Raw genomic sequence first — 27,499 nt, forward strand, 5'->3', positions numbered from 1 at the left:
TTGGTCGACAACCAGAACGTGGTAGTCTGCCACTGATCAGCACGACCACCACCTGTGCAGGTGTAGGCGGGGCCGACAGCGCCAACTGTTGGTCGCCAACCAGATCGTGACAATTATAATATACTAATTAACACATGTATTAATATATTAATTTATAATTACTAATTAATTAACATATTAATTTATTAATAATAATTAATTAACATAAAAATATTACACATAATACCACCTCAGTCTTCTGACTTTTTTTTATTATGCTTAGAATAGCTTCTTTTTTTTTATCCTTTCACCCTTCACCCCCATCGCCTTTCAAATCTCTGCTGTGGACTGCAAAGTTCCCCATTGGGACGATTCAAGGCTTTCTGATTCTGATACTTAACGAATAAAAAATCAATATGTATTGTGTATTGTTAAAACAAATGAATAAATAAATCATAAATACAGTAAAGTCTCGTTATATCGATATCGGATATATCGATAGTCCCGGTTATATCTATACTATTTCTATGCATGCACGGAGAAAATTACATGCAAACAGGGTCGGATATATCGATAGTCCCGGTTATATCGATATTTTTTCGGACTCCCTTGAATATCGATATAACGAGACTTTACTGTAAATAGTACATAAAACACAAATAAATAACTGAATAATTAAATAATAAATGTATAATTAATAGATTAATAGGTTAATACATTGATACATTAATGAATTAATAAATACATTGACATTTCGTCTGTGTAAGCTCTCAGTCGTACAGGAGTGGTCCATCGATGAGAAGGTTTCTTCAGCCGTCATCTGTACAAAAGTGAAGGTTTCGGACGTTTCGCCTCCTATCCAAGAGGCTTCGTCAGCGAACTAAAGTCTGACTGGTCGTATCGGCCCCATTTATATATCCCTAATGTCCAGACCTGGTGGCGCCGGACACAGCTATGATAGGTCCCTACTCTCAGGTTGGGGGGGGGCGCGGGACCCCCCCCCCTGTGGCCCCACTGATTGTTCCTACATTCCTGACTAACGATTGGCCTATTACACCCACTCCCCCCGGTATCACCTCATCAGCATAACGACCCTCATCAGCATTGCGAAAGTTGCCTAACCTGTTTTGCCTGAGCAGGCTATTGTATGAACGATCCAAATTGAACCTCACACCACCAGACCGGTTTAATGAAGGATTTTGTTGTTTTATAAGAATCGCCTCTTTCACCCCCCTTTCAAACCATCTATGTTCTTTCGCTAAGATTTTAACCTCATTGTCGTCAAATGAGTGGTTGCTAGCTTTTAGGTGCAAATGTACTGCCGATTGAGGCCCACTAGTATTATCCCTGCGATGTTGATAAAGTCTTTTTTTGAGAATTTGTTGAGTCTCCCCAATGTACTGCTCTTTACAATTTTCATTCTTACAATGTATGGAATAAACTACATTACTTTGTTTTTCATTTGGTAGCCTATCTTTTGGACTCACCAGTTTCACCCATAGTGGCTAATCTTTACATGGAAGAGATGGAGAAACAGGCCCTCACATCCTTCCCAGGGACAAAACCTAGACACTGGTTTAGATATGTGGACGATACTTTTGTCATAATTAAGAAACAAGAAATTCAATCCTTCACAGATCATCTCAACTCTGTAGACTTCAACATTAAATTTACTCGTGAGGACATTCAAGAGAACCAACTAGCCTTCTTGGATTGTAAAGTAATTATAAAAGAGGACAGAGCGCTAAAAACAGAAGTCTTTAGGAAGGCTACGCACACTGACCAATACTTACTTTTTGACTCTAACCACCCTTTACAACATAAACTAGGAGTTATCAGAACCCTCCAGCATAGGGCTAAACTAATACCAACTAGCACTGAAGGTAGAGAAAAGGAGTCAAAACATATCAGGAGAGCACTCACTAACTGTGGGTACCCTCAGTGGTCATTCAACAAATGTCAGAAAGAAAGAATAGCGAACGAAACCAATAATTCTCAAGATTCTAAAAGGAGAGGAGTAGCAGTACCGTACATTGCAGGAGTTTCTGAAAAATTACAAAGAGTCCTTTGGCAACATAAAATTCCTACTTATTTCAAACCGATAAACACGTTAAGGCAAAAATTAGTGCATCCAAAAGATAGGCTACCAAATGAAAAACAAAGTAATGTAGTTTATTCCATACATTGTAAGAATGAAAATTGTAAAGAGCAGTACATTGGGGAGACTCAACAAATTCTCAAAAAAAGACTTTATCAACATCGCAGGGATAATACTAGTGGGCCTCAATCGGCAGTACATTTGCACCTAAAAGCTAGCAACCACTCATTTGACGACAATGAGGTTAAAATCTTAGCGAAAGAACATAGATGGTTTGAAAGGGGGGTGAAAGAGGCGATTCTTATAAAACAACAAAATCCTTCATTAAACCGGTCTGGTGGTGTGAGGTTCAATTTGGATCGTTCATACAATAGCCTGCTCAGGCAAAACAGGTTAGGCAACTTTCGCAATGCTGATGAGGGTCGTTATGCTGATGAGGTGATACCGGGGGGAGTGGGTGTAATAGGCCAATCGTTAGTCAGGAATGTAGGAACAATCAGTGGGGCCACAGGGGGGCGGGTCCCGCGCCCCCCCCCAACCTGAGAGTAGGGACCTATCATAGCTGTGTCCGGCGCCACCAGGTCTGGACATTAGGGATATATAAATGGGGCCGATACGACCAGTCAGACTTTAGTTCGCTGACGAAGCCTCTTGGATAGGAGGCGAAACGTCCGAAACCTTCACTTTTGTACAGATGACGGCTGAAGAAACCTTCTCATCGATACATTGACATTTGCATTTTTAATGAAACATTCTTGCACAGTTACAGTGTACACCTCAGTCTTTTGACATTTTTTATTATGCTTAGAATATCTTGTTTGTATCTTTTCACCCCTCTCACCCCCTTTCAAATTGCTGCTCTGGACTACAAATGTCCCCATTGGGAGGATTAAAGGTTTTCTGTTCTGATTCTGAATGTTTTTAGGGAATAGGACACTGTATGATAATGTACATTAAAAATATAGACTAATAACGTAACATAACTCATAACATACCAAATTCAAATGTCAATGGGATTATGTTAAATACAAATCAGTCTGTAAACCCGACTTAAAACTCTACTATGCAGAGCAAAGGCCATTTCGCAAACAACACCCGGAAACGCCGTCGGCTTCTCTGGCCCCGATCTCATTTCAGATGGACTGTTTCAAAGTGGAAAAGGCTCTGACAAGTCCACATTTCAATTTTTTTTAAATTGCGTACATTGTGTCCTCCGGGGTAAAGAGAAATTGGATGCCAAGTTCAAAAGCAATCTGCCATAGTATGGGCCTCCGTTTGTGCTCGTGGCACGGAGAGCGATTCGTAAATACGACATTAATGCGGAAAGATACATATTTCTGAGAATCACAATACAATACATATTGATTTATAGAGCGCTTTAACAACAGCTGAAGCTGTAACAAAGCGCTTAACATGGACAGCTATCATATACAGGGAGTAAAGCAGTCACAAAGATAGTAGAAAGCACCAAGGAGTAAAACCAAGATCAAGTCGGAATAGTGCTTAGTCACATGCAACCATCCAAGCAACATCTTTTCATGGACTGCGTCGCTGTTGGGCCACACAGAAACTTGGCCTCCCAACGCAGTGGCTTTGTGGTCCCACGCTCCCAAGTGCCCCCCTTTCCTTTGCGCTTGACACTCTTGAGCCTATTGCCTCTCGTGTTTATAATAATCCTCATTGGTTTATGTACTCAAAATGAAGACGGTTCATGACACTTCATCCTGTCATTTTCCCCCTTCGCTTTCCGTAAGTTGTTCGACAGAACCAACTATCAGATTCTTGAGTCTCATAGATAGTTATAATAAATAAAAGCGAGAAACAGACCAAAAAAATAAATACATTAAGGGTCATCAATGGTGTGAGTCGCGTTGCTGTTTATTGGCAGGCGTGTTGTTCAGATCTGGGCCTCCTACGCGGAGCAACTTTTAAACAGCATGATTAGTTTTAATGGAAGGCTCTTCGCTCCCTCGCGTTGTTGTTGTTCCCACACTGTTGAGGCGAGTCCAGCTCGCGGTCCCGTTAGTCGCCTTCCTCCGCGGTGGCATGCCGCTGATTAATTGACTTCATCACTCACTTGAGTCAGAGTCACAGAGTTAGCTTTTCACGCGCACATCCGCCATTTGTTTCATTCTCCTTGATTTGTTTCCGAGAGTTATGCTAATTATGATAATACACATTCAATATGTTTTGAGTTCTTATAGCATATAACTTTGGGTTATATGTTGTCATTTTTTTATTTGTTTCATTTCAGATAGCAGCAAGGAGTTTATTATGTATTTTATCACACATGATCACTGTGGTGCCACTATTCCTTGATATGTTTTGTTTTACACCTTCCCCCTCGAACGAGAAAGTACAGTGATACCTCAGCGTACGAACTTAATTGTTTCCCAGGACGTGTGTGAAAGGCGAAAAGTTTGTCTACCAAACATTTATTTCCCATCAGAAACCATAACATTGAGAATAATCCGTCCATTCTTCTAAATAAGTCTTAAAACTACACAAAATATACCTTATTTTATGTATAATAAATGTGCTGCTGTATTGTAATTGACTGCTAACTGCTTTTCGCTAATCCAAATCAACAGAAGTTTTTCAACCTCTTCTATGGCCTGAGACCGTTGCTTAGACAACATAGAAACACCCTTGGCCATACGTAGCAATGGTTGACTTAGCATACTGGTACTGGGGTGCTAAGTCACACAAACGCACAACTCATTCGTGTTTTTCGATGTTCTTCTGCTCGTGGGGTCTTTTTCGGTCCCATAATAGCAAACGTATTCCACTTGATAACAAACCTCGTCTGCACTCAAAGGGGGTGTGGAAAACTAGTCCGCCAGCCACCGTGGTGCTGTGTGGTTTGGTTCGTCCGCCGAAAACTGGTTTGTATGCCAAGATTATATTCTCGAGAATTTAATCTTCGTAAAGCGAAAGGTTTGTGAGCTAAAGCGTTTATCAGCTGAGGTATCACTATACTTGTTAAGTTTCTCGTCATAATGAAACTGTCGTGAGACAGATTAGTTTTACCCTACTGATGAGCGATAGCTTATTTACCAGTGTGAGCTAGCTTCTTGTCATCGGTAGTTTATTTTCAACTTTCTTCCGGTTGCAGTGAAACAATGGCAAAAGAAGACTTACACTCTTTCCTCAAAACATGGACTAGACACAATAGTGCCAAGTAAAAGATGATAAAATGAGGAACATTGTTTGTTATCATTCACATTTTCCCATTAGCGGGAGAATGTTTTCTTGTTAGGAGGCCAAAATTTCTAATGATGATGAGAAATATTTCTTGTCCCCACAATGTCACTTTATGGGTTTCGTACAAGTCTTATATACGCTGCCCCTGTTAATGAGACCAGCATAGCATCACTGATTGTGTGGGCTGAGCAGTAAAACTACGCGGTCGATTGTTTTCTATTTTGTCTTATTTTGTGTGACAGCAATAAACCGGCATATCATACAAACATGCTGTTTTAAAAAGTAACATTTTTTTCAAATGGTTTCATTTCCTTTTGAGATATGCCCCTGCACGTCCGCCGCAGCAGCGACCCCGCCTTGATGTGTCTCAACGGGTCATTCACTGGTGATGGTGGTGGCAATTCGCGGGTCCAAGCAGAAGAACCACCATCAAGGAAGAACCCGACTCGATGGTCCACCACTGCTGGCTTCTTAAAATCCCGCCACGCTTCGGGTACCAATAGCCTGGAGAGGAAGGTAAATGCAAGACGTCTTTGTGGATGTCCAAATGAGCACAAATAAATTATTCATATTCTTATCATTATCTCGCTAGCTGTCTAGCTATCTAGCTGGCTAGCTATCTGGTTAGCTTTGTATCTGGTTATCTATCTATATGGCTATTTATTTGTATCTATCTATCTATCTATCTATCTATCTATCTATCTATCTATCTATCTATCTATCTATCTATCTATCTATCTATCTATCTATCTATCTATCTATCTATCTATCTATCTATCTATCTCTATCTCTATCTCTATCTCTATCTCTATCTCTCTCTCTCTCTGTGTGTCTCTGTCTGTCTGTCTGCCTGCCTGCCTGCCTGCCTGTCTGTCTGTCTGTCTGTCTGTCTGTCTGTCTGCGCGTCTATACATCCATCCATCATATCCACCTACCAATCTGTCTTTCTCTCTCTCTCTCTCTCTCTCTCTCTCTCTCTCTCTCTCTCTCTCTCTCTCTCTCTCTCTCTCTCTCTCTCTCTCTCTCTCTCTCTCTCTATATATATATATATATATATATATATATATATATATACACACACACTCGTATATATATATATATATATATACACATACACACGTGTGTATATATATATATATATATATATATATAACGAGACTTTACTGTATATATATATAAATATATCTCTGCTGCAGAGTAAAGGCTTGGACACTTTCCGTAGCCTACCAAGAGATGGGACGTGGGCCAATCAGAGAGACTTTCAAAGGGAGACAGCGCGCTCGTCCCTCAGCGCCAATCACCCCATGGTGGACCGATGGCTAGAGAGACAGGAACAGGTACGTTTGACCAATTCAATTCTGGTCTTCCCTTCTTTAGTATCTAAAAGTCACTCTCAGAGGCAGAAACCACAGTTTCTAGAATGTAGTCAGTTATCAATCCAGCTATGTGTCCAATCCATGGTAGGAAAGCAAATACCAGTAATTTTGAGAGAAGGCTAAAAGGGCCAAATATATTTTTCACTACCATATTTTCATGTGAGTAAGGCGCAACCAAAAGCCTTCATTGACTTCAAAAGATGACCCTGCACCCCATACACAGGTGCACCTTATATGTGAAGTCATATTGAGCCACAACAGGGCTCGCAACTTCTGTCAGCAGTCATGACTCCATTTCTCCCTGTAGAAGAAGTAGTGTGTAACCCCAGCCTTGTCTTTAGCACCTTATAATGTGGTGTGCCTTATATTTGGAAAATCTTTATATATATATTTATGTATTATAGTTGGAATTTTTTTTCATTCGTTTACAGCAGCTCCTGTATTTGTTTTGCTACTTCTTTCTTTCCTTTCTTCTTAATTTCATAAATTTTCTCCTGCGAGACTAATGCAATCCAATCCAAAATGGCAACATACGCCCCGCTCGTCTACGACAGTGCATTCGTTTGAGCTAACACGTTGAGGTCGGCCAAATTGCGCAGCTGAAGTCTTGTGCTCTTGTACAATTAGCGTTGAAAGATGTTGAACAGGTAGGGTGTGTTGCCATGGCAACAGCGAGCCTTCACCGCTGCTGCGGAAGAATATATAATATATAATTCATATATGCACACAATATATATGTTTGTGGCTTGGTCCTTCAAAACCTTGCTCTCGCTTTCTTATTTTGTTATATTCAAGTGAACTCACACTACACACAACACAAAAATGTCAAGGGTTGTCGCCTTGTTGGAATAAATGCGTGTGTGCAAAGTGTGTGTGGGTGTGTGTCACACACTATTAGGGAGCAATGCGGTTATCTGTCGTGGCGGGCCATGGAGGGGAGGCGGCTCTCAACTCACCAGGGATGTTGTTAGAATGACAGGGTGAAGATCGGCTGCGTCTGGACTCACACACACCTGTGCGCAGACTGCAAGGCTAGACTGCGCACATGCATTGATCACAAATATGCGTGTTCGCACACGGCCAAAAGCTCCGTAGACGTGTGTGTTTTGTGCGCCTGCTTGCGTGAGGCCTTCAAAGTGTCATTCTAACACACGCAGCCATTTAGAGGCTTGTTAGGAGAGTCGCACGTGTGCGTGTGTTCCTCAGGTGCACCTTGACTAAGCAGAGAGCTCATAAATCACAAGCAGGGCATGTTCAACTTGTCTCTGTGTGGGGAGAGAGTGAATGGGTGTTATACCTGTACATCAACATGCAGGTGTGGAAGCACATGTTTGAGTTCTTTGTGAGTGAGACCAGCAGGTGCTGCTGGAAGCTTTGAAGTGATTCAAGGAAGCATGCGGATGTATTGATTTCATGTGTATAATCTTGTGTGCATTTGTGTGTGTTAGTAGTGTGATTGAGTATGTGCATGCATATCCATTAGTTGAGATGAGTGCGCATTTTTGCAGTGGTTTTTATGAGTTGATGTATGTTTGCGTGTATAGATTTTTTTCTCTGTTTGTGTCTTTATGTGTCTTAATTGATTTTTTGTGTGCGTGTTTTTGAGTGAGAATGAATACCTACATGTAAAGCAGGTGCTGTTTGATATGAGCATGCACATACAGACACACAGGGAGAGGGGCACACAGACTGTGTGTTTTTTCTTAATCTCCTTTGTGTGTGAACACAAATGTCTGTCGCTGTGTGTGTGTGTGCGCGCGTGTGTGTGTGCGCACGCGCTCGTGTGTTTGTGAATTGATTTTATTACAGACATACACACCGGAAAACATCTGTTCAAGTGCATGACCAGTAGGTGCTGCTGGTGAGCTTTGACGTGAGTCAAATTTTGTGTGTGTGTGTGTGTGTGTGTGTGTGTGTGTGTGTGTGTGTGTGTGTGTGTGTGTGTGTGTGTGTGTGTGTGTGTGTGTGTGTGTGTGTGTGTGTGTGTGTGTGCGCGCGTGTGTGAGAAAGAGAGAGAGAGACAGAGAGACAGTATGTGACTGAAATTGTGTGTGTGTGAGAGAGAGACAGAGCGAGAGAATGTGAGTCAAATTGTGTGTGAGAGAGAACTAAAGAGAGAAAGAAAGAGATAGGGTATATGAGTCAAATTGTGTGTTACAGACACAGAGAGAGAGAGAGAATATGAGTCCGATTGTGTGTGTGTGTGTGTGTCTGTGTGTGTGCGTGTGCGTGCGTGTGTGTGTGCGCGTGAGAGGGAGAGAGAGAGCATATGAGTCAAATTGTGTGTGTGACAGAGAGGGAGAGGGACAGAGGGTGAGAGGGAGAGAGAGAGAGAGAGGTGCTAGAGAAAGAGGGTGAGAAAGAGAGTGATAACAAGAGAGAGCAGGCATTTTGGATGAACACCTCTTCAGATGAGTTGTATGATGTTGTTTAGGGTTCAGATTTGTGAAGGTGAAGCAAATGCGCGGCGGCCACGTTGGGCTGGAATCCCCGTGCGTGACTCCCCTCCGGCTAGTTGCCGTCTCACCGCCAGACGACCCTCTCGCTCTTTTTTGTTTGCACTTTTTTTTGCAATTATTCATGTTGCCGAGAAGCACAAACTGAAGGGAGATTGCATCTTTTCAACAAATAAACTGCACTGCAAATGGTGTATAATCTTATTTGTTTCATTTGACATTCATTTTCTCTATTGCCGTCATGGAATTAAACTGAGGCAGATCATAAACATCCAACGGCGACATGTTTTTATTTTTTTCGCCATAGTTTATTGAGAACGTTGTGTTTCCTCTGCAAGTGTTTGCTGATAACTTGCATAGTTGATTGGTCATCAAGATAAGTTTTCCTTATTGGCTTTGTTTATCACTGCTGTCCAAATGTGGTCCTCAAGCACAACTATCCTGCATGTTTTTGATGTTTACTTCCTCCAACAAACCTGGCTTCTGATGACCTGATCAGCACAATCATGAGGTGGGAAACTTCTAAAAGAAATACGTCTGTGTAAGCTCTCAGTCGTACAGGAGTGGTCCATCGATGAGAAGGTTTCTTCAGCCGTCATCTGTACAAAAGTGAATTTCTAAAAGAAATGCAGGAAAGTGGCCCTCAAGGACCAGATGTCGAGCCCGCTGCAAGTTTTATTCATACTCAGTCAAGGGAAAGGTTTCTTTAGCCACCATCTGTCCTTCTTTGAAGGTGTCGGACCTTTCGCTCCTCATCCGAAGAGCTTCATCAGCGAATTAATGTCCCCCCAACCTTAGAGCAGAGGTCTGGCACCGCCACCACTGTCCTTTAGGGATATATATATATATATATATATAGGGCTACCAGCACAACATTAGTTCAATGACAAAGCTCTTCGGATGAGGAGTGAAACGTCCGACACCTTCAAAAAAGTACAAATGACGGCTGAAAAAACATTTTCCTCGATGGACCACTCCTGTACGACTGAGAGCCTACACAGACGGATTCATACTACACAAAAATAAACAAACACACGTACAAATACAAGTTTTCATTGAATTCTTTTTTTGAACCATCCGTCCAGCCATCATGCGTTTAACTTTATCCTCAGAAGGTTCATTCCACTCACAAGGTTCATTCCACCATATTTTTACAGGGCATCTTAAACTTTGATGTCTTGATGTTTGAATCATTGATCTCATAAAGCTTCTAATATGAGAGGGAGAGAGAGAGCATATGAGTCAAATTGTGTGTGTGACAGAGAGGGAGAGGGACAGAGGGTGAGAGGGAGAGAGAGAGAGAGAGGTGCTAGAGAAAGAGGGTGAGAAAGAGAGTGATAACAAGAGAGAGCAGGCATTTTGGATGAACACCTCTTCAGATGAGTTGTATGATGTTGTTTAGGGTTCAGATTTGTGAAGGTGAAGCAAATGCGCGGCGGCCACGTTGGGCTGGAATCCCCGTGCGTGACTCCCCTCCGGCTAGTTGCCGTCTCACCGCCAGACGACCCTCTCGCTCTTTTTTGTTTGCACTTTTTTTTGCAATTATTCATGTTGCCGAGAAGCACAAACTGAAGGGAGATTGCATCTTTTCAACAAATAAACTGCACTGCAAATGGTGTATAATCTTATTTGTTTCATTTGACATTCATTTTCTCTATTGCCGTCATGGAATTAAACTGAGGCAGATCATAAACATCCAACGGCGACATGTTTTTAGTTGTTTTCTCAGTCGTTTTCGCAAGGATTCTTCATCTCGGAAAGACGTTAATGGGCGCTCTTGCGCTCTTTTCGTCATCTTTGATCTTGCGGGTTTGATGTGATGGTGTGCCAGGAGACTCACCTCTTCCCAGCTGTGCGGCTCTCGACCCAGCTCGGAGACGCAAGTAGGAGATCAAAGTATTAGATAGCATCCATTAAAAAAAATCAATCCACCTGTTTAACTCATTCACTAACAGACATATGCAAAAATGTGTCCCTGACGTGCCAGGGTTTTTGTCATTGTCACTCAAATTCCAGGACCTACAGAACATTCAATGCAGCGTAAGAAACCTTAGACTCTGTTCTTGCATCAGAAAAAAAGTTAATTCCTAAATTATAAGTGTCTGGAGTTATATGAGCTTGAAATGAGGGCGGCTGTCCAAAATACAATGCGATACATACATATTTGTTTATATAGCGCTTTAACAATACCTGAAGCGAGAACAAAGCGCTAACATGGAGAAAAAGGAAAGGCTGCCCCCTTGTGGAAGGGAAAAAAACATTGCCGGAGGCCATGACTAGCACTTTATCGGCACCCAAGCATGAAAGAATCAGAATCATGAAACACTGGACATGATGTTATTCTGTCCGTTTGTGCCAATGGATGGTCCGCACATGAGATTTAGCCATGATTGAGAGTGGTGTGGGAGCTGTGCCTCAGGGATGGGAAGGTTGTGAATTTGGGACACATCATCAGTAGTGCTCCAAAGAATCATTGGGTGTTTCGGCCTTTCATCACTAGACACCCTCATCGATGGTGGCCAGCGACAGGTTGATCACGCCCGCGCTTGTGTCCCATGCCCAATCAGATGTTCAGGAGCTGGTGGGGGGGGGGGGTCTTAGGTTGCTGACCTATGAGCCCAACAAGGGTCCTTCCTCTTCATCCAGATCCAGTGGCTGCTTCTTTCTGCCGCTTCAGAGAGTGACCTAACTGTGTGCCGCAGAGCCTGTCCATGGATGCCCAGGTCTTTTCGCAGTTTGATGGTGGAGGAAGCCACAAACCCTCTACATCCAACTTCAATGGGTTAGACCTTGGCTTTCCATCCTCGCTGTTGCACATCCACTGCGAGTTCTGCATAGCGCAGCTTCTTGCGCTCATAGGCCTCTTCAACTGAGTTTTCCCACGGAACTGTAAGTTCTGTGATGTAGACAGCCTTGAGTGAAGGGGACCAGAGCACCAAGTCTGGTCTTAGGGTGGTGGCTGCAATCTCCGCTGGGAAAACCAATTGCTGGCCAATGTCAACCCGCATCTTCCAATCCGGGGACCTGGCCAGCTGTCCAACCTCTAGTTTTGCAGGAGGATGTTTGAGTTTTTTCTCTCCCTCTCGGATAAAAGTCAATGGTTCTGTGCTGGAAGTGGTGGCTCTCATGAGCAAGGAATTGATTGTATTCCTTCAGGACCTGGTTCTATCTTCAGGACCTGGTTGTGCCACTAGGTGTAGCGGCCTTGTGTGAGGCTGGTCTTACAACCGATCAGGATGTGTTTGAGAGTTCCTGTAGTTGGACAGAGGTCACAGGTTGGATCTTCGCCATACCATCAGTGGAGATTTTTTGGAGATGGGAGCACATCATTGATTGCTCTGATTATGAAGCTGATGTTGCTTGCCTCCATTTCCCAGAGATCCCTCCAGCTGAGCTTTCGCTTCTCCAGGCCTTCCCACCTCATCCATTTTCCTTCTTTCCGATGCTGAGGCCTTACGCCAAGATGGTTTGTTTGTTGGCCAAATCCCTCTCTTCCTAGCTGGACGTGTCCCACATGTCGCTGTGCCTTAGGGCTGCTGTGGCCTGCTGCACCGCGGTGGATGGCGTCCATTTCCGTCCAGTTGATAGGGGGGGTGCAGCTTGACTGATCTTCCGGTCCCTGGAGTCTGTAAGGGTTATCTAAAGTCTCACTTTAGAGCACTTGTCCTCTTCGGTGAGGCTTGTGATTGGAAGCTCGAGGACCCCTTTGCCATAGAGGCTGATGTTTGACAGACAGCGTGGAACACCAAGCCATCTTTTCACATATCTAGTGATGGCTCGCTCCATCTTCTCCACTGTTGAGAGCGGGACCTCATAGACTGTGAGTGGCCACATTACCCGAGGGAGAAGTCCAAACTGCAGACACCAGAGCTTGAGCTTCCCTGGCAGTGGAGTCTTGTTGATGTTTTGCAGACTTTTGCTGATGTCCTGCATTAGTTGCTGCACTTGATCTTTGTCTCTTAGGCTTGCATTGTACCACCTGCCCAGGCTTTTGACCGGTTCCTCAGACACCGTTGGTATTGGGTCATCACCAATGCAGAACTTCACATTTTTTAGCTGTCCCTTGACGATTGAGATGCTGCGTGACTTGCTCGGCTTGATTTTCATACAGGCCCATTTAATGTTTTCCTGCAGTTTTCCAAGTAGCCGCCTGGTGCAAGCGGCAGTAGTGGTCAAGGTGGTCATGTCATCCATGTATGCCCGGATAGGTGAAACAAAAAAAATAGGTGAAAAAACAAAACCCAAACAAATTTGGGAATGGCGCTCTACGTCATATTTTCAATTCCCAAATTAAATTCGAGAATAGCAGTGAATGAGTTAAAGGACAACCGACGTCTCCGGACAAGTTGTGTCCATAATTTGTAAAATGGCTTCAAATGACTTCTACTGAGCGTATTTTACAAAGATTCCACTGCATATAGCTATATTTTAAGTTTTAAGACTCACACTGATATTCCAGAAGTCTTGTTTTTGAGTTGGTGACGAGTCCGTACATTACGTCACTGAAGGAACGCCCCTGACCGAAAAAAGGACACATTGTAGCAGTCCTTCCATCACGTCAATGCATTTTGCTGTACTTTGGTCTGAAAAAGTCGTGTAGGACCAAAAAGAGGCAGAAGAGGGCGACAAAGCTCCATGTAAGGAATTTATCAGCCTGTGGAAACAGCCTGATTCTGCCTTTTTTGGGTGTGACATTTCCCACATGCCTCAAAATGACACATACATTATTTAATTGATTGCAAACATGTATGCTTTCTTCTTCAGAACTATTTATTTGATAAAATCCAACACCAAACAACATACATGTCATCTTGAAAAGCAATTTAAAATAAATTAATTAAATTAAAATAAAATAGAGAACATCAGGCTCCGTTTCACTTCTTTTTTTTCCCAACATAACACCGCAGCTCTCGCTCTACGCAACTCCGATGGACACACCTCCTTTTTGGTAACCCAGAACTCTTTTACAAGAGTTATTCAGAGAACTCTAGCACAAAGAACATGCTAACAAGTTTACCAAAATATCAGGTTTTACTCCAAATCACCAAATCCAAGGAAATCTTCATCCTCCGTGTCACTTTTAAATAACTCCCCCAACTCGGCAGGTAGACAAGGCGCCACTTCCTCTCCTCTGCGCTCTTGCGGTTTAATTTGAAAATAACATGTGAAATGATATACAGTAATAAAAAAGAGCATATATAAATCGCTCCGATTTATAAGTCGCACCCCCGACCAAACTATGAAAAAAACTGTGACTTATAATCTGAAAAATACAGTACTTTTTGGACACTTTAAGTCATTTTTATTAGCGTTTTGCATTTGGCTAAAAATATCATACTGCGTGTTTTGGGTATTTTAGATGCTATAAAACGTTTTTCTGATGTCAGTTAGGAAACAAAAAAAGTGATGTCGGTTGTCCTTTAAATTTTTGGCACAAGTTGGAGCGTTGTGTTGAAAGGCTCATCAAGCTTTATAATTGGCCTTTATTTACACAAATGCAAACACTGAAGAAAAGACAGGAAGCAGAGCTGGAGGTAGCAGAGCTGAAGATGTTGAGGTTTTCTTTGGGAGTGACCAGGTTGGATAGGATCAGGAATGAGTCCATTAGAGGGACAACTCATATTAGAGGCTTTGGAGAGAAAGTCAGAGAGGCCAGACTGAGATGGTTTGGACATGTCCAAAGGAGAGAGAGTGACTATATCGGCAGAAGGATGCTGAGCCTTGAACTGCCAGGCAGGAGACCGAGAGGAAGACCGAAGAGGAGATTTATGGATGTGGTCGGCGAGGACATGAAGGTAGCTGGTGTGAGAGAAGAGGATGCACAAAACCGGGATAGATGAAGGACATTGATTCGCTGTGGCAACCCCTGAAGGGACAAGCCGAAAGGAAAAGAAGATTTACACAAATGCAAACACATTTCGAGATGCTGCACACACGCCCAAAAAATATATATAAAATGCCTTATTCCTTCACCAAAATGAGTAATGTGTCTCTGACATCATACTCTTTGAAATCATTTATTTGGAAATATACTGTTCATACTGCATGGGGGTAAAAACATGTGTGTTGCATATGAAGAAAAAATGGAACTGAGCTACAATATGAACCGTCAGCCAAAATGTGAGGTCTGGTTGTGATGGCCACGTCAACCAAAATATACTGTATCGAAGTTTTTGTAAAAACATTTTAAAGGTTCCTGAAAAACGTGTGTCCCTTGCTTGATTTCACGCACGCTGGCTTGATCTACTCCTTTGCCCGCTGAAAACAGAAATTTCCGTCTTTACCCTCTTCCTGAATCTTTTCCCTTTTCATACCACCCGATGAAGCTCAAAGGGTTGAGCTGGGTCCGTCTGTGTTTCGTTCACATTTCGATGTCGACACATAGCTCGAACTCCGGCTGATTGTGACAGACCTGACAGTCGGTCGAGGGGCGCACTTAGGCGGGACGCACTCGCGCATATGGTAGCACCTCTGCTTCCAAGTTACCGTGGTTACGAGTCGACTTGAAGTCCATAAGTGCGGGAAATCAGACAGGTTTATGACATGTATTCCTTTCTTGGAATTATGTTGTCCAAACTATCCATCCTGCAGGATCGCCAACTTATGCTCTGGCTTCTAGCTAAGTAGGTCAACTCACATTGACATTTGCAGTTGAGCGATTGCATGCTATGCAATATAATACATATTCTGTGAAACCGTGGCTTGTTGTTATAGTTTTTTTCACATTTGAAAACCATTTTCATCAAAGAGTTTAATAAAGTGAGTTGCAGAGTTAAATATATGTCCCTGTATGAGCACTGTTTTGTCATCCACAAGTGTTTTTTTTAACTCTCACATGTTAACCGCTGTTTTTTTTTTTTTTTTTTTAGTTTTTTATGGCAGAGTTCTGTCAAACTATAAAACAGTAATATCAATACTGAGAAAACCTTTCGTCTTTTCTTGACAATTAAACAACCTACAGCGGTAAACAACAAAGAGTGTCTCACCGTATGGTTCAAATTGAATAGCTTATTTACATGCCATTCATTATTCGTTGCATGAACTGGCATCTTTTCTCACAGATGCGACTCACTCTATCATCAACTGAGATATATATGATTCATATTATCAATGCGTTAATCCCCAAAATATCCCTCAAACACTCTGATTCGTCTTTCTTTGTGCGTTATCACGGGTTCACAACTCATCCAACATCGAAAAGGGGGCCGAAATTCCTCCGTTTTCTGACTTTTGCCGATTATTCTTTAGTGAGAAACAACAGTAAGCATTTAATGGGATTAAACTATTGATGAAGATTATTTCACTTTGCTAGCAAATAGTCATCTTCCAAAACATTAAAAGCATTAGCTTTAGTTAGGATCACGAATGTTACCTAACTGGCTCACTGGCTGGTTGACTGACATCGTTCAGTTCAAATGCCACTGACTTATTAAAAAAATAATGAACGACAGATCCTTACTGTACTTAAAGGACAACCGACACCATTATTTAGTTTCCTAACTGACATCAGAAAAACGTTTTATAGCATCTAAAATACCCAAAACATATAGGCTGATATTTTAGTCTAATGAAAAACACCAATAAAAATGCCTTAAAGTGTCCCAAAACTACTTCAAATTGACCCCGGAAATTGTGAGTTTCAGAAGGTCCCGCCCCCTTGTTCGTGATGTCACGGCAAGACGTCTTGCCTTGCTCGAGAATCAAAACAATGGCTTCAGATTCGGAGAAGATGCTTTCTTGTTACTCATCCAGTTATGAGTATGATTCAAATGGTTCTGAAGAGGAAAGCATAAATGTTTGCAATCGATTAAAGAAGTCCTTCCGTGTCATTTTGAGGCATCTGGACTCCAATGTAGCGTCCCAGGAAATGCACAAGATGGTGCCCAAGCTCCGATGGAAATGGGCTGATTTATCTGCTGGGAAATTGTGTCAGCTAGTATCAATTAGTAGTCTTGGTGCAACACACAACGATTCACCATCGCGTTATTTATGTGTTTGCCTTCCTATTTCGCCATCAACACGGATCAACACGTTTTCAGACCAAACAAAGTACCCAAAATGCATTGCGTGTCGCTTTCTCGGTCAGGGGCGTTCCAGACGTGACGTCACGGTAGGCATCGTCACCAACTCAAAAACAAGACTGGGGGGGGAGCAGAGGACTACTCCCTACACCATAGTCCCCCCCAACCTGAGAGCAGGGACCTATCATAGAAGAGTCCGGCACCGCCATGTCTGGACAGTAGGAATATATATATATATATATATATATATATATATATATATATATATATATATATATATATATATATATATATATATATATATATATATATATATATATATATATATATATATATATATATATATATAGGGCCTAAACTACCAGTAAGATAAGAACAGAAACGTCCGACACCTTCAAAAAAGTACAGATGACGGCTGAAGAAACATTTTCATCGATAAACAAATTCATGGTTGTGCTATGGGCTCACCAGTTTCACCCATAGTGGCTAATCTGTACATGGAAGAGATGGAGAAACAGGCCCTCACATCCTTCCCGGGGACAAAACCGAGACACTGGTTTACATATGTAGATGATACTTTTGTCATAATTAAAAAACAAGAAATTCAATCCTGCACAGATCACCTCAACTCGGTAGACATCAACATTAAATTTACTCGTGAGGACATTAAAGAGAACAAACTAACCTTTTTGGAGTCAAAACATATCAGGAGATCACTCACAAACTGGGGGTACCCTCAGTGGTCATTTAACAAATGTCAGAAAGAAAGAATAGGGAATGAAACCAAAAATTCTGAAGATACAAAAAGAAGAGGAGTATCAGTACCTTACATTGCAGGAGTTTCTAAAAAACTACAAAGTCCTTTGGCAACACAAAATTCTTACTTATTTCAAACCGATAAACACTTTAAGGCAAAAATTAGTGTATCCAAAAGATAGGCTGCCAAATGAAAAACAAAGTAATGTAGTTTATTTAATACATTGTAAGAATGAGTATTGTACAGAGAGATTGGGGACACTAAACAAATTCTCCAAAAAGACTTTATTAACATTGCAGGGATAATACTAGTGGGCCTCAATCGGAAGTACATATGCACCTAAAAGCTAGCAACCACTCATTTGACGACAATGAGGTTAAAATCTTGGCGAAAGAACATAGATGGTTTGAAAGGGGAGTAAAAGAAGCGATTTTCATAAAACAACTAAATCCTTCATTAAGCCGATATGGTGGGGTGAGGTTCAATTTGGATCGTTCATACAATAACCTTCTTAGGCAACATTGGATTAGTAATACTGATGAGGTGATAACGGTGGAAGTGGGGCAATCAGGCCAGTCGTTAGTCAGAACAATAGGAACAATCAGTGGAGCTGCAGGGAGTAGTCCTCTGCTCCCTCCAACCTGAGAGCAGGGACCTATCATAGCAGAGTCCGGCGCCGCCATGTCTGGACAGTAGCGATAGATATATATATATATATATATATATATATATATATATAGGGCCTAAACTACCAGTAAGATTTTAGTTTGCTGAAAAAGTTTCTTGGATAAGAAGCGAAACGTCCGACACCTTCAAAGAAGTACAGATGACGGCAGAAGAAACCTTTTCATCGATGAACCACTCCTGTACGACTGAGAGCTTACACAGATGTAACAATGGAAATTGTGAGGGTAAAATTCCCCTGACAACTAACAATACATTCTAATTGCTCAGCACGCTACCGAACTACGACTTCAACTACTTTAGCCTCTGCCTCTGGTAAAACACTCCTGAAATGTTATGACTCACTTGAGCTACGTTCATTTGAAAACACTGTGGAATTTCGAGCTAAAACGTCTCAGATGTTCTACAACTAATTGGTGACATTCAACCAGCTAACTAATCCACCATGTAACCATTTACTTTGTTCAATTTATGCGTGAGCGTACAAGTTTAGAGCAATGCATGCAGCCACATGCATGTACATCCATTTAAACGTGTCAGTGTGGTCAGAGTTCCAGGAACTGCACACAGACTGCACTTCATTAAAGTGCAGCAACACTCTCAGATGTGCGAGCACACGCATACACACACACAGAATGGGGGCACTTTATTTAGTGCGAAAGATAGGGAGGACAGACCTCAATGGATTCTGGTATTAATCTTTAATGAGTCTTTGGGCCCCAGTGATCCCCCCCAACTCCCCTCTCCTCACCACCTAGCCGCCTCTCTTTCCTCACTCAGGAAACAACCAATGACTTTATGTTTGTGTGTGTTGGGGGGGGGGGGGGGGGGGCAATACTCCTTATACCTGCCTGGTCCACCAAACGGCATCATGAATTATTCACATCTGATCGGTCAGAGCCCACCAGCCAGCGACGGGAACCAGTGTACTATATGTGCTGTGGTCGCTCAAATGCAGCTCCCTCATGTTCGTTTATCTGCATGTCATCTATCAATTAAAGTGCCATAAATTATGCTCGTGTCGATTTGGGGTTTTTAAAGCCCAAATTTGTCCCAAGAAATTATCTAAGAACACAAGTTGACATTAAATATCAATTGAGGTTGTACGTTTTCAAGTAGTCTTATCTCATCTTAGTGGGCCGAGGAACATTGCAGTCTGACTCAAAGTAAAATCTGGAGGGGGCTAAAACCATCTCAGCCCAAACTCAGGGTCATCAAATGGTTTTGTGTAGCATGCAGTGCCACTTCACATAACAGCTAAGCTGGCAGTGACAGTATATCATTGTAAAATGAATCAAATTGTGTCAAAATGTGAAATCTCGCTCTTCATCATTGACTTCCATTTCCCCATATTTGGCAGCAATACGTCTGTGTAAGCTCTCAGTTGTACAGGAGTGGTCCATCGATGAGAAGGTTTCTTCAGCCGTCATCTGTACAATTTTGAAGGTTTCGGACGTTTCGCCTCCTATCCAAGAGGCTTCGTCAGCGAACTAAAGTCTGACTGGTCATATCGGCCCTATTTATATATCCCTAATGTCCAGGCATGGTCCGCCACGCCTGCGCTCTTGGATAGGAGGCGAAACGTCCGAAACCTTCAAAATTCTACAGATGACGGCTGAAGAAACCTTCTCATCGATTTCCCCATATTGTTTCTCATCCAGCCCCCTGTACATATGCACTTCCCGACTGCCTAGTACGTCTGTCAATGTGCCGCCAGAGCCTCGCCGGCGGCGCGAATTGAAAGGATAAGAGCCACGGTGAAATGTCGGGAGTGCGCCTTGATGAAAGCCCGTCTTGTTTGGCCTTTCCGGGAGATAGCGCAGCCGCTCACCAAGCTTGCACCCCAGCTTGATAGACTCCTTTTTTCCTCTTCGTTCCTTTCTTTCTTTGATTTTCATTCCATGGAGCTCTCTCTTTGTTTTCAAATGTTCACACTGGGAGCATTCTGCATTCATAAGTAAACTGTACTTGGATGAAACAGACTTCAGTAGATCTTTCAAGGCTCTGACTTGAGATGGAGAAGCAAGCTGGTCTTTGGCATTTTCTTTGTTTTTATCCATTATATTTTTCGGGGAGTAATTACAGTGATTGAGTGATAATCAGTATTAAAAAAAACATTCTCTTTAGATGTGACAATATTCAATTGACAAAGTGACACATCTTTATGAAAACACTCAAAATGTGAATTGGACATGAAAATACACTTGGATCCGAATAAGGAATATGCTGTGGAAAATATGATTGGTATTTCAAGGTGCAATAGTACAAAAACAATTACTTGCGCTAATCCCTCCGTACAAACATAAGATTAATCTTCTGTTTCCAATCTGATTTCTCAAGAGTCCTTCTAGCGCTTCACTCATTCGCTGCCATTCCCGATTGTATTCAGGTTTACAGTTTTTCTTGCAAGGGGTACTGATAAAGCGCCGGTCTGACCTCTTGCAAAGTTTTTCCCTTCCACGAGGGTGCAGCATTTGCCTTTTGTCCATGTTAGCACTTCATCTACAGCTGTTGTTAGAGTGCTACATAAATGTCTATGTATGTATTGTATTGTATTTTGTACAGCCGGACCCATTTTAAGCTCAGGTAACTCCAGACCCATATAACTTAAGAATTTACTATTTTTTTCTGATTAAAGAAGAGCGTCTAAAGTTTCTTACACTGAATTTAATGCTCATGCTGTCCTAAAACTCAATATGAAAATGACAAAAACCCTGACACTGGAGTGGATACAATTTAATTTTGCACATTGTCCGGATAGTTAATTGACACCTTCGTTTATTTCGCTATCTCCCTTTCATAAATGAAATCCTGCGGGAACCGATTGCGTTGAATTTCTGCTGATCACACGCTCTGCCAGGTTATCCACGTCTACGCTCTCCACTTTTAATGACCGCTTCTCTTCCTTCCCATTCGACTTCGCCTTTCGGCCCATCAACGTTTGTGTGTGTGGCCTTGCGTCTGTATGTTTGTCCACACGTGTGTATTAAAATTAATATGCGGCGCCGAGCAGAAGGCAATGTAATATTGAAGTCCATGAATTTTTATTGCTGTTGAAGATCTCCTCCCATCTGCTCCCGCCGCTGGCGTCAGGATATAGTGGAAGGTTCCAGTAAGGCTGGTAGATTTGTTACAAAAGATTCATTGCCGGGTTTTTTCCCTTATTGAAATAGAACAATTGATTCAAAATATGATGAATGGAATGGTGTAGATGACATGTAGTCAGAACAAATATTTTGCAACACATATTCCTGTTAAAAGCAATTGTCTCTGTCCAGTCACCAGTTTGTTTTTTTTTGTTTACAGGAGGACGAGGCAAGAGAGCCAGAAAATGGCCGAATTGAGCCAGTGGGCCGAGCCGACTCGTGCTTGGACCACACGACCACCACTGTCCGATCTCTTGAGTGAGTCTCCAACTGCACATCACCCTTTCAAAAGACACTCGCAGCTTCATATTAAAATGAAAAAATGTTTCGACACTATTCCCAAAAAGTGGAAAATTTAAGGAGGTGAGTGGATTAGCATTGGCATGAAAGCGGTTATTTACAGGTATTTATACCCCGTGATTGGCTGGCGACCATCTCAGGATGTACACTGCTTCCTTGTGACCCCGAGTGAAGATCAGCCGTCCAGAAAATGATTAAATGAAATGGAGTTTACCTAGATAGGAGGTTATACAGTGATACCTCAGCTTACGAACGGTTTAGCTCACGAACGTTTCGCCTCACGAACATTAAATTGAATATAATCTTGGCATACGAACTAGTTTTCGGCGGACGAGCCAAACCACACGGAGCGCCACAGTGGCTGGTGAACTAGTTTTCGGCGAAAGAACACCAAACCAAACGGTCAAACAGCGCTACGGTGGCTGACGGACTAGTTTTCGTCACTCCCTTTTTTTGAGCGCGGAGGTGGTTTGTTATCAAGGATACTTTTGCGATTATGCAACCGAAAAAGACCCCACCACAGGCTAGTGTGAAGCCAAAGAGGACACAAAAGAAAATTACGGTTGAGCAGAATAAGGAGATCATCGAAAAACACGAACGAGCTGTGCGTTTGTGTGACTTAGCGTCCCACTACCAGTATGCTACCGATCCATGCGCACCAAATTCAGCAGGCATTTAAACAGCTTCTTCCCCCAAGCCATTAACTATTTAAACAGTAACCCAAATAGAACTGTATAGTGCCTCCTTGCATTTTTTTGATGATGATACTAGTGCAGCGTGTTCTACCGGATACAAATTCCTTGTGTGTTCTACTTACTTGGCAATAAAGATGATTCTGAAAGTCGACCGTTGCTACGTGTGGCTGAGGATGTTTCTGTGTTGTCTAAGCAACGGTCTCAGGCAATAGAAGAGGTTGAAAAACCTCTGTTGATTTGGATTAACGTAAAGCAGCTAGCAGGGGACATTGTGAGTGAGGGTATTATCGCCGAGAAAGCACGACAACTTCACTCGGATATCATCAAGAGGCAACCTGGAAGTTCGTCATCCATTGACAACTACCATCACAAAGGTTAATAAAAGGACTTTATTATATAGTACAGTTTACTTCTTTAATTTCAATACAATCGCATATTTATTATATTTATAAAAAGGTATATTTTGTGTAGTTTTAAGGCTTATTTAGTCGAAAATTATGTTTTTTTGGGGACCTGGGAACAGATTATTCTCATTTTAATGGTTTCTTATGGGAACTAAATGTTTGGAAGATGAACTTTTCGCCTTACACACACTTTCTGGGAACCAATTAAGTTCGTAAGCTGAGGTATCACGGTACTTAATTTGAAATTCATTCTGCAATTCACCCGTAAACCCAATCCCCTAAAGTTTTTGTAAGTGGTGTCATATCTTAGTCGCAGCAACAACAGCCAAACAACTCTTGGAAACTGAGGCAATATTATGAAATTGTTTTTTAAGTCTGTCACTCTTGAGTGGGAGCAAAAGCGACACAGAAGCTCCCACACACTCCTCCACTGCGCAGCCAATGTAATGAGCAAGTGTGTCTGGTTATGATCTTCTTTGCTCCACTTTGATATGCAGGTATCCTATTTCTGTTATTATTACTCTTCCAACGCCTCTTGCTTGTCAACAAGGCACCCGCTTACACTCCCCCAAACTAATCACGGTTATTGTCTCAAAGCAGCGAGGCGGCTGGATGATGTTTTGTGGAGCTCCGCCGCAAATGCTAACTTGTTTTTCATCATTTTGGCAGCTTCAAATGTGCATGACGGTGCGGATAGATGAAATAGGACACATTGCAGGCAGAGAAAAGTGAACAAAAGATATATCTGGTCAACTACAAGAAAAATGAAGAAAACGTGGAATCTGGTCATAAAGAATTGGGACAACTCGATGAGATGCAAAAGTATTGGGACATTTACTCCAGTTTATTTCTTTATTTATTAGCTCATTCACTGCCATTCCCAAATTTATTCGGGAGTTGAGAATCCTAACGTGGAGCGCCGTTCCCGAATTGGTTCGGGTTTTGTGTTTTCTTGGGGGAGGGTGCGAATCAAGCTCCGGTCAGACCTCTAGCAATGTTTCCCTCCCACGAGGGGGCAGCATTTGCCTTTTGTCCATGTTAAGATCGTTGTTACAGCTTCAGCGGTTGTTAAAGTGATACTTAAATCAATATGTATGTATTGTATCTTGTACAGCAGCCCCCATTTTAAGCTCAGATAACTCCAGACCCATATACCTTCGGAATTAACTCTTTTTTTTCTGATGAACGAAGAAAGTCTTATGCTGCATTGAATGTCTATGTAGTCCTAAAACTCAGTTATCTGTGGGTCCTGCAATTTGAGTGAAAATGACAAAAACCCTAGCACTGGAATAGACACTTTTTTGCACATCATCTGGCAGTGAATGAGTTCATAAATTAACAAAATCCCGGACGTTATTTTTTAACCAGGTCATGGATTCAAGTGTCTGTTCTCATCTGCAATGTGAAACTGGATGGAATTGTGGGCTCGGTGTCTTGCCCAAGGGTATTTTGAATGCAAACAGTCAGAGTCAGGATTCAAACGGCCGACCCCTTTGCTCACTAGATGATCCGCACTACCCAATGAGGACGGCCCACCCGGGTTGACTCTTCATCTCTTCATTAACAAGCAGTTGGAGGTTGAAGTGTTGCCGAAATGTCCAATTTAAAAAGTAATTTTTTATAATTAACACTTGCCACGGGCAGAAGTCCAGCAGAAACGAAACAAGTTGATCGTAGTCCAGAATTCATTTCAAATAAAAATGTTGGCAGGCTTCCAAGGAGCTCCTCTGCATATAATTATTGTCACACGGTTGTTTTTAGTTCACGGTCAGCATCTAGTTTTGGCTTACGTTGGTCACATTTACTTTCCATCTTTTAATTCAGTTTTCCTCATCTTGTTTTGATTCATCACATTTCATTCTCCTCTTTTTTTGGTGTTTGTTCACGTGTTGTCCTCCATCTCACCCTCACTCTTTTGGTCGCCCGCCACTGCGTCTGTGCCCGGCTGATCGCAGAGACCTAATCAAAGTGGTGGAGGTGACAAACGATGGTGGCCCGCTGGGAATCCATGTGGTGCCCTTCAGTGGCAGGGACCGAAGGTAAAAAATAATGCCGTTCAGGTGGGAAGGCGATTCTTTAATTTATAAGAAGACATGTTGAACTTGTTGGGCCCTGCCAGTAGTTTTAAGAAAACATTGAGTGTACCTCTCTCTCTCTCTTTCTGTCTCTTGTTTTTATCTCTCTCTCTTGCTCTCTCTGTCTCGCTCTCTTGAGGTCTCCCTGTCTCTCTCTCTTTGTCTCTCTCTGTCTCTCTCTCTCTGCCTCTCACTGTCTCTCTCTCTCTCTCTCTCTGTGTCTCTTGCTCTCTTGAGGTCTCCCTGCCTCTCTCTTTGTCTCTCTCTCTCTCTTTCTCTCTCTCTTCAGGTCTCTCTCTCTTGAGGTCTCCCTATCTCTCTCTCTTTGTCTCTCTCGCTCTCTTGAGGTCTCTCTCTCTCTTGAGATCTCCTTGTCTCTCACTCTCTCTTTGTCTCTCTCTCTCTGTCTCTCTCTCTCTCGCTCTGTTTCTTTGGCTCTGTCTTTCTCTCTTTCTCTCTCTCTTTGTGTGTCTCTCTCTCTGTTTCTCTCTGTCTCTTACTCTCTTTCTCTGTCTCTCTCTGTCTCACTCTCTGTCTCTGTCTTTCCCTGTCTCTCTGTCTCTGTTTCTCTGTAGCTGCATTATGCGCGGCACGAAAACAGAGAAAATCCTTTCCTGCACCTTAGTGAAATCGTGCGCTTGCATAACAAACAAGTTGGTAATTGAAGGGGGGAAAAATGTGGCCTCTCAATGTGCCCTTGTATCGTCCACTTGACGCGTAAATACCAACCCGCATCGTGAAGTCATTTGCCAGTTTGTCACCATCCATCATCGTGCTTTGATGCACACAGGTGACCACCGTCATATTTCCGCCGGCCTCCCGTCACGTGCACTCTGAAGGATTCAAAAGATGGGCTGACCACAGCTGGAACAAAGCCGATCGGAGAGGCATTGCCAAGAATTTCACATCTGTTTTGAATGTTCCCTAAGAGGCAGTGAAGCTGAAACAAAATCCGTAACTCCAAACTTGTTCAGAGGGGAGATGCTATCGCCTTCTTCACAGGCCGACTCAATCACGCTAAGAGCGCACTTTTAAGACGCGTTTGCCTTTATTGGGAAAATGTGTGGGCCGGCATTATTCCTAGATTACGCCTTCATCAAACAAAGTGGAAGCCCTTCTCCCGGCAAATCACATTGTGTTCCCACTTCATTCCAATCAGCTGGAATGTTTCTGAACTCTTCCGCCCTCCTGAACTCTGCTACCCTCGCCGTAATCACATTCTCATTCCTATTGAATTAGAAGCCGGGGCCGAGTGTTAAACTGTACAATCTAGTCCATTTATAGTTGGGTAGGGGAAAAGCCCCTTCAGAGACTGAACTTGCCACATCTTTTCCTAAATTCCCTTGTTGGTTATGTAATCCGCCAAGCGCCTTTCTCAGGTGATGCTAGCCTCTGGCCCTAAACCACTTTGCACAGCAGATTACAAGCGTGGCGGCTCAAGTACTTGTGCCACCGTGATCCAGTTGATTCCTTACGTCCCTCCCCGTCGGAAACATTTTGTCCTCTTCCAAGAATATTGACACTAGTGGAAGAACAAAATAATTGCAGGGCTTAGCGGTAGCCTTTTTTGTGTTTTTCATTCAAATGACAAAAACACCCTTGGTTCAAAGAGTAGTTTAGCAAAAAATATATATATATATTAATAAGTAAAATCCCCTTTTTTTTCAAACAATGCCATGACGTTGCTGGTTTTCTATTTCCTTTCCAAAAACGTACATTTGTAAATTTTAGCTCAGTTACAATCTGACCAATGGGAGAAAATGGCTGATGTCACATCATGTTCTCAAAAATGCAAAACGCTGTGCCATAAACAGGATATGACACTTTCAATTTCAGTTTGTGATTAAGGTAATTTGCCTTTGAGGGCAAGTCAAGTCACTATTTTTTTTGTATTTGTGTTCTATTTGGCCCTATCTATCTATCTATCTATCTATCTATCTATCTATCTATCTATCTATCTATCTATCTATCTATCTATCTATCTATCTATCTATCTATCTATCTATCTATCTATCTATCTATCTGTCTGTCTGTCTGTCTGTCTGTCTGTCTGTCTGTCTGTCTGTCTGTCTGTCTGTCTGTCTGTCCGTCCGTCTCTCTGTCTACCTATACCTATCTGTCTCTCTCTCTGTCTGTCTGCCTGTCTGTCTCTCTCTCTCTATCTCTCTCTTTATCTATCTCTCTGTCTCTATTTCTCTCTCTATCTCTCTCTGTCTCTCTATCTCGCCAGCTAGCTACCTAGCTAGCTATTTTGTTTATTTATTTATTTTACCTCCACTACTCCCTCAACAGGCACACTACCGT

The 27,499-nt window shown here is 42.3% G+C and overlaps 1 protein-coding gene across 2 annotated transcripts in view; it reads left to right on the forward strand.

Annotated features, from left to right (window-relative positions):
- The window catches only part of pard3ab (par-3 family cell polarity regulator alpha, b), a 154,701-nt gene that overhangs the window by 51,997 nt on the left and 75,205 nt on the right, over nucleotides 1-27,499 (forward strand). For both annotated transcript variants that reach the window (XM_089008591.1, XM_089008592.1), the window contains exons 4-7: nucleotides 5,601-5,797; nucleotides 6,478-6,618; nucleotides 21,882-21,979; nucleotides 25,076-25,159. In XM_089008591.1, the coding sequence (XP_088864717.1) occupies nucleotides 5,601-5,797; nucleotides 6,478-6,618; nucleotides 21,882-21,979; nucleotides 25,076-25,159 (520 nt within the window). The remainder of the gene's footprint in view (nucleotides 1-5,600; nucleotides 5,798-6,477; nucleotides 6,619-21,881; nucleotides 21,980-25,075; nucleotides 25,160-27,499) is intronic.

The sequence above is a fragment of the Hippocampus bargibanti genome, linkage group LG11 (assembly GCF_051943395.1).
Source record: "Hippocampus bargibanti isolate YZ-2025 linkage group LG11, ASM5194339v1, whole genome shotgun sequence".
Taxonomy (NCBI): domain Eukaryota; kingdom Metazoa; phylum Chordata; class Actinopteri; order Syngnathiformes; family Syngnathidae; genus Hippocampus; species Hippocampus bargibanti.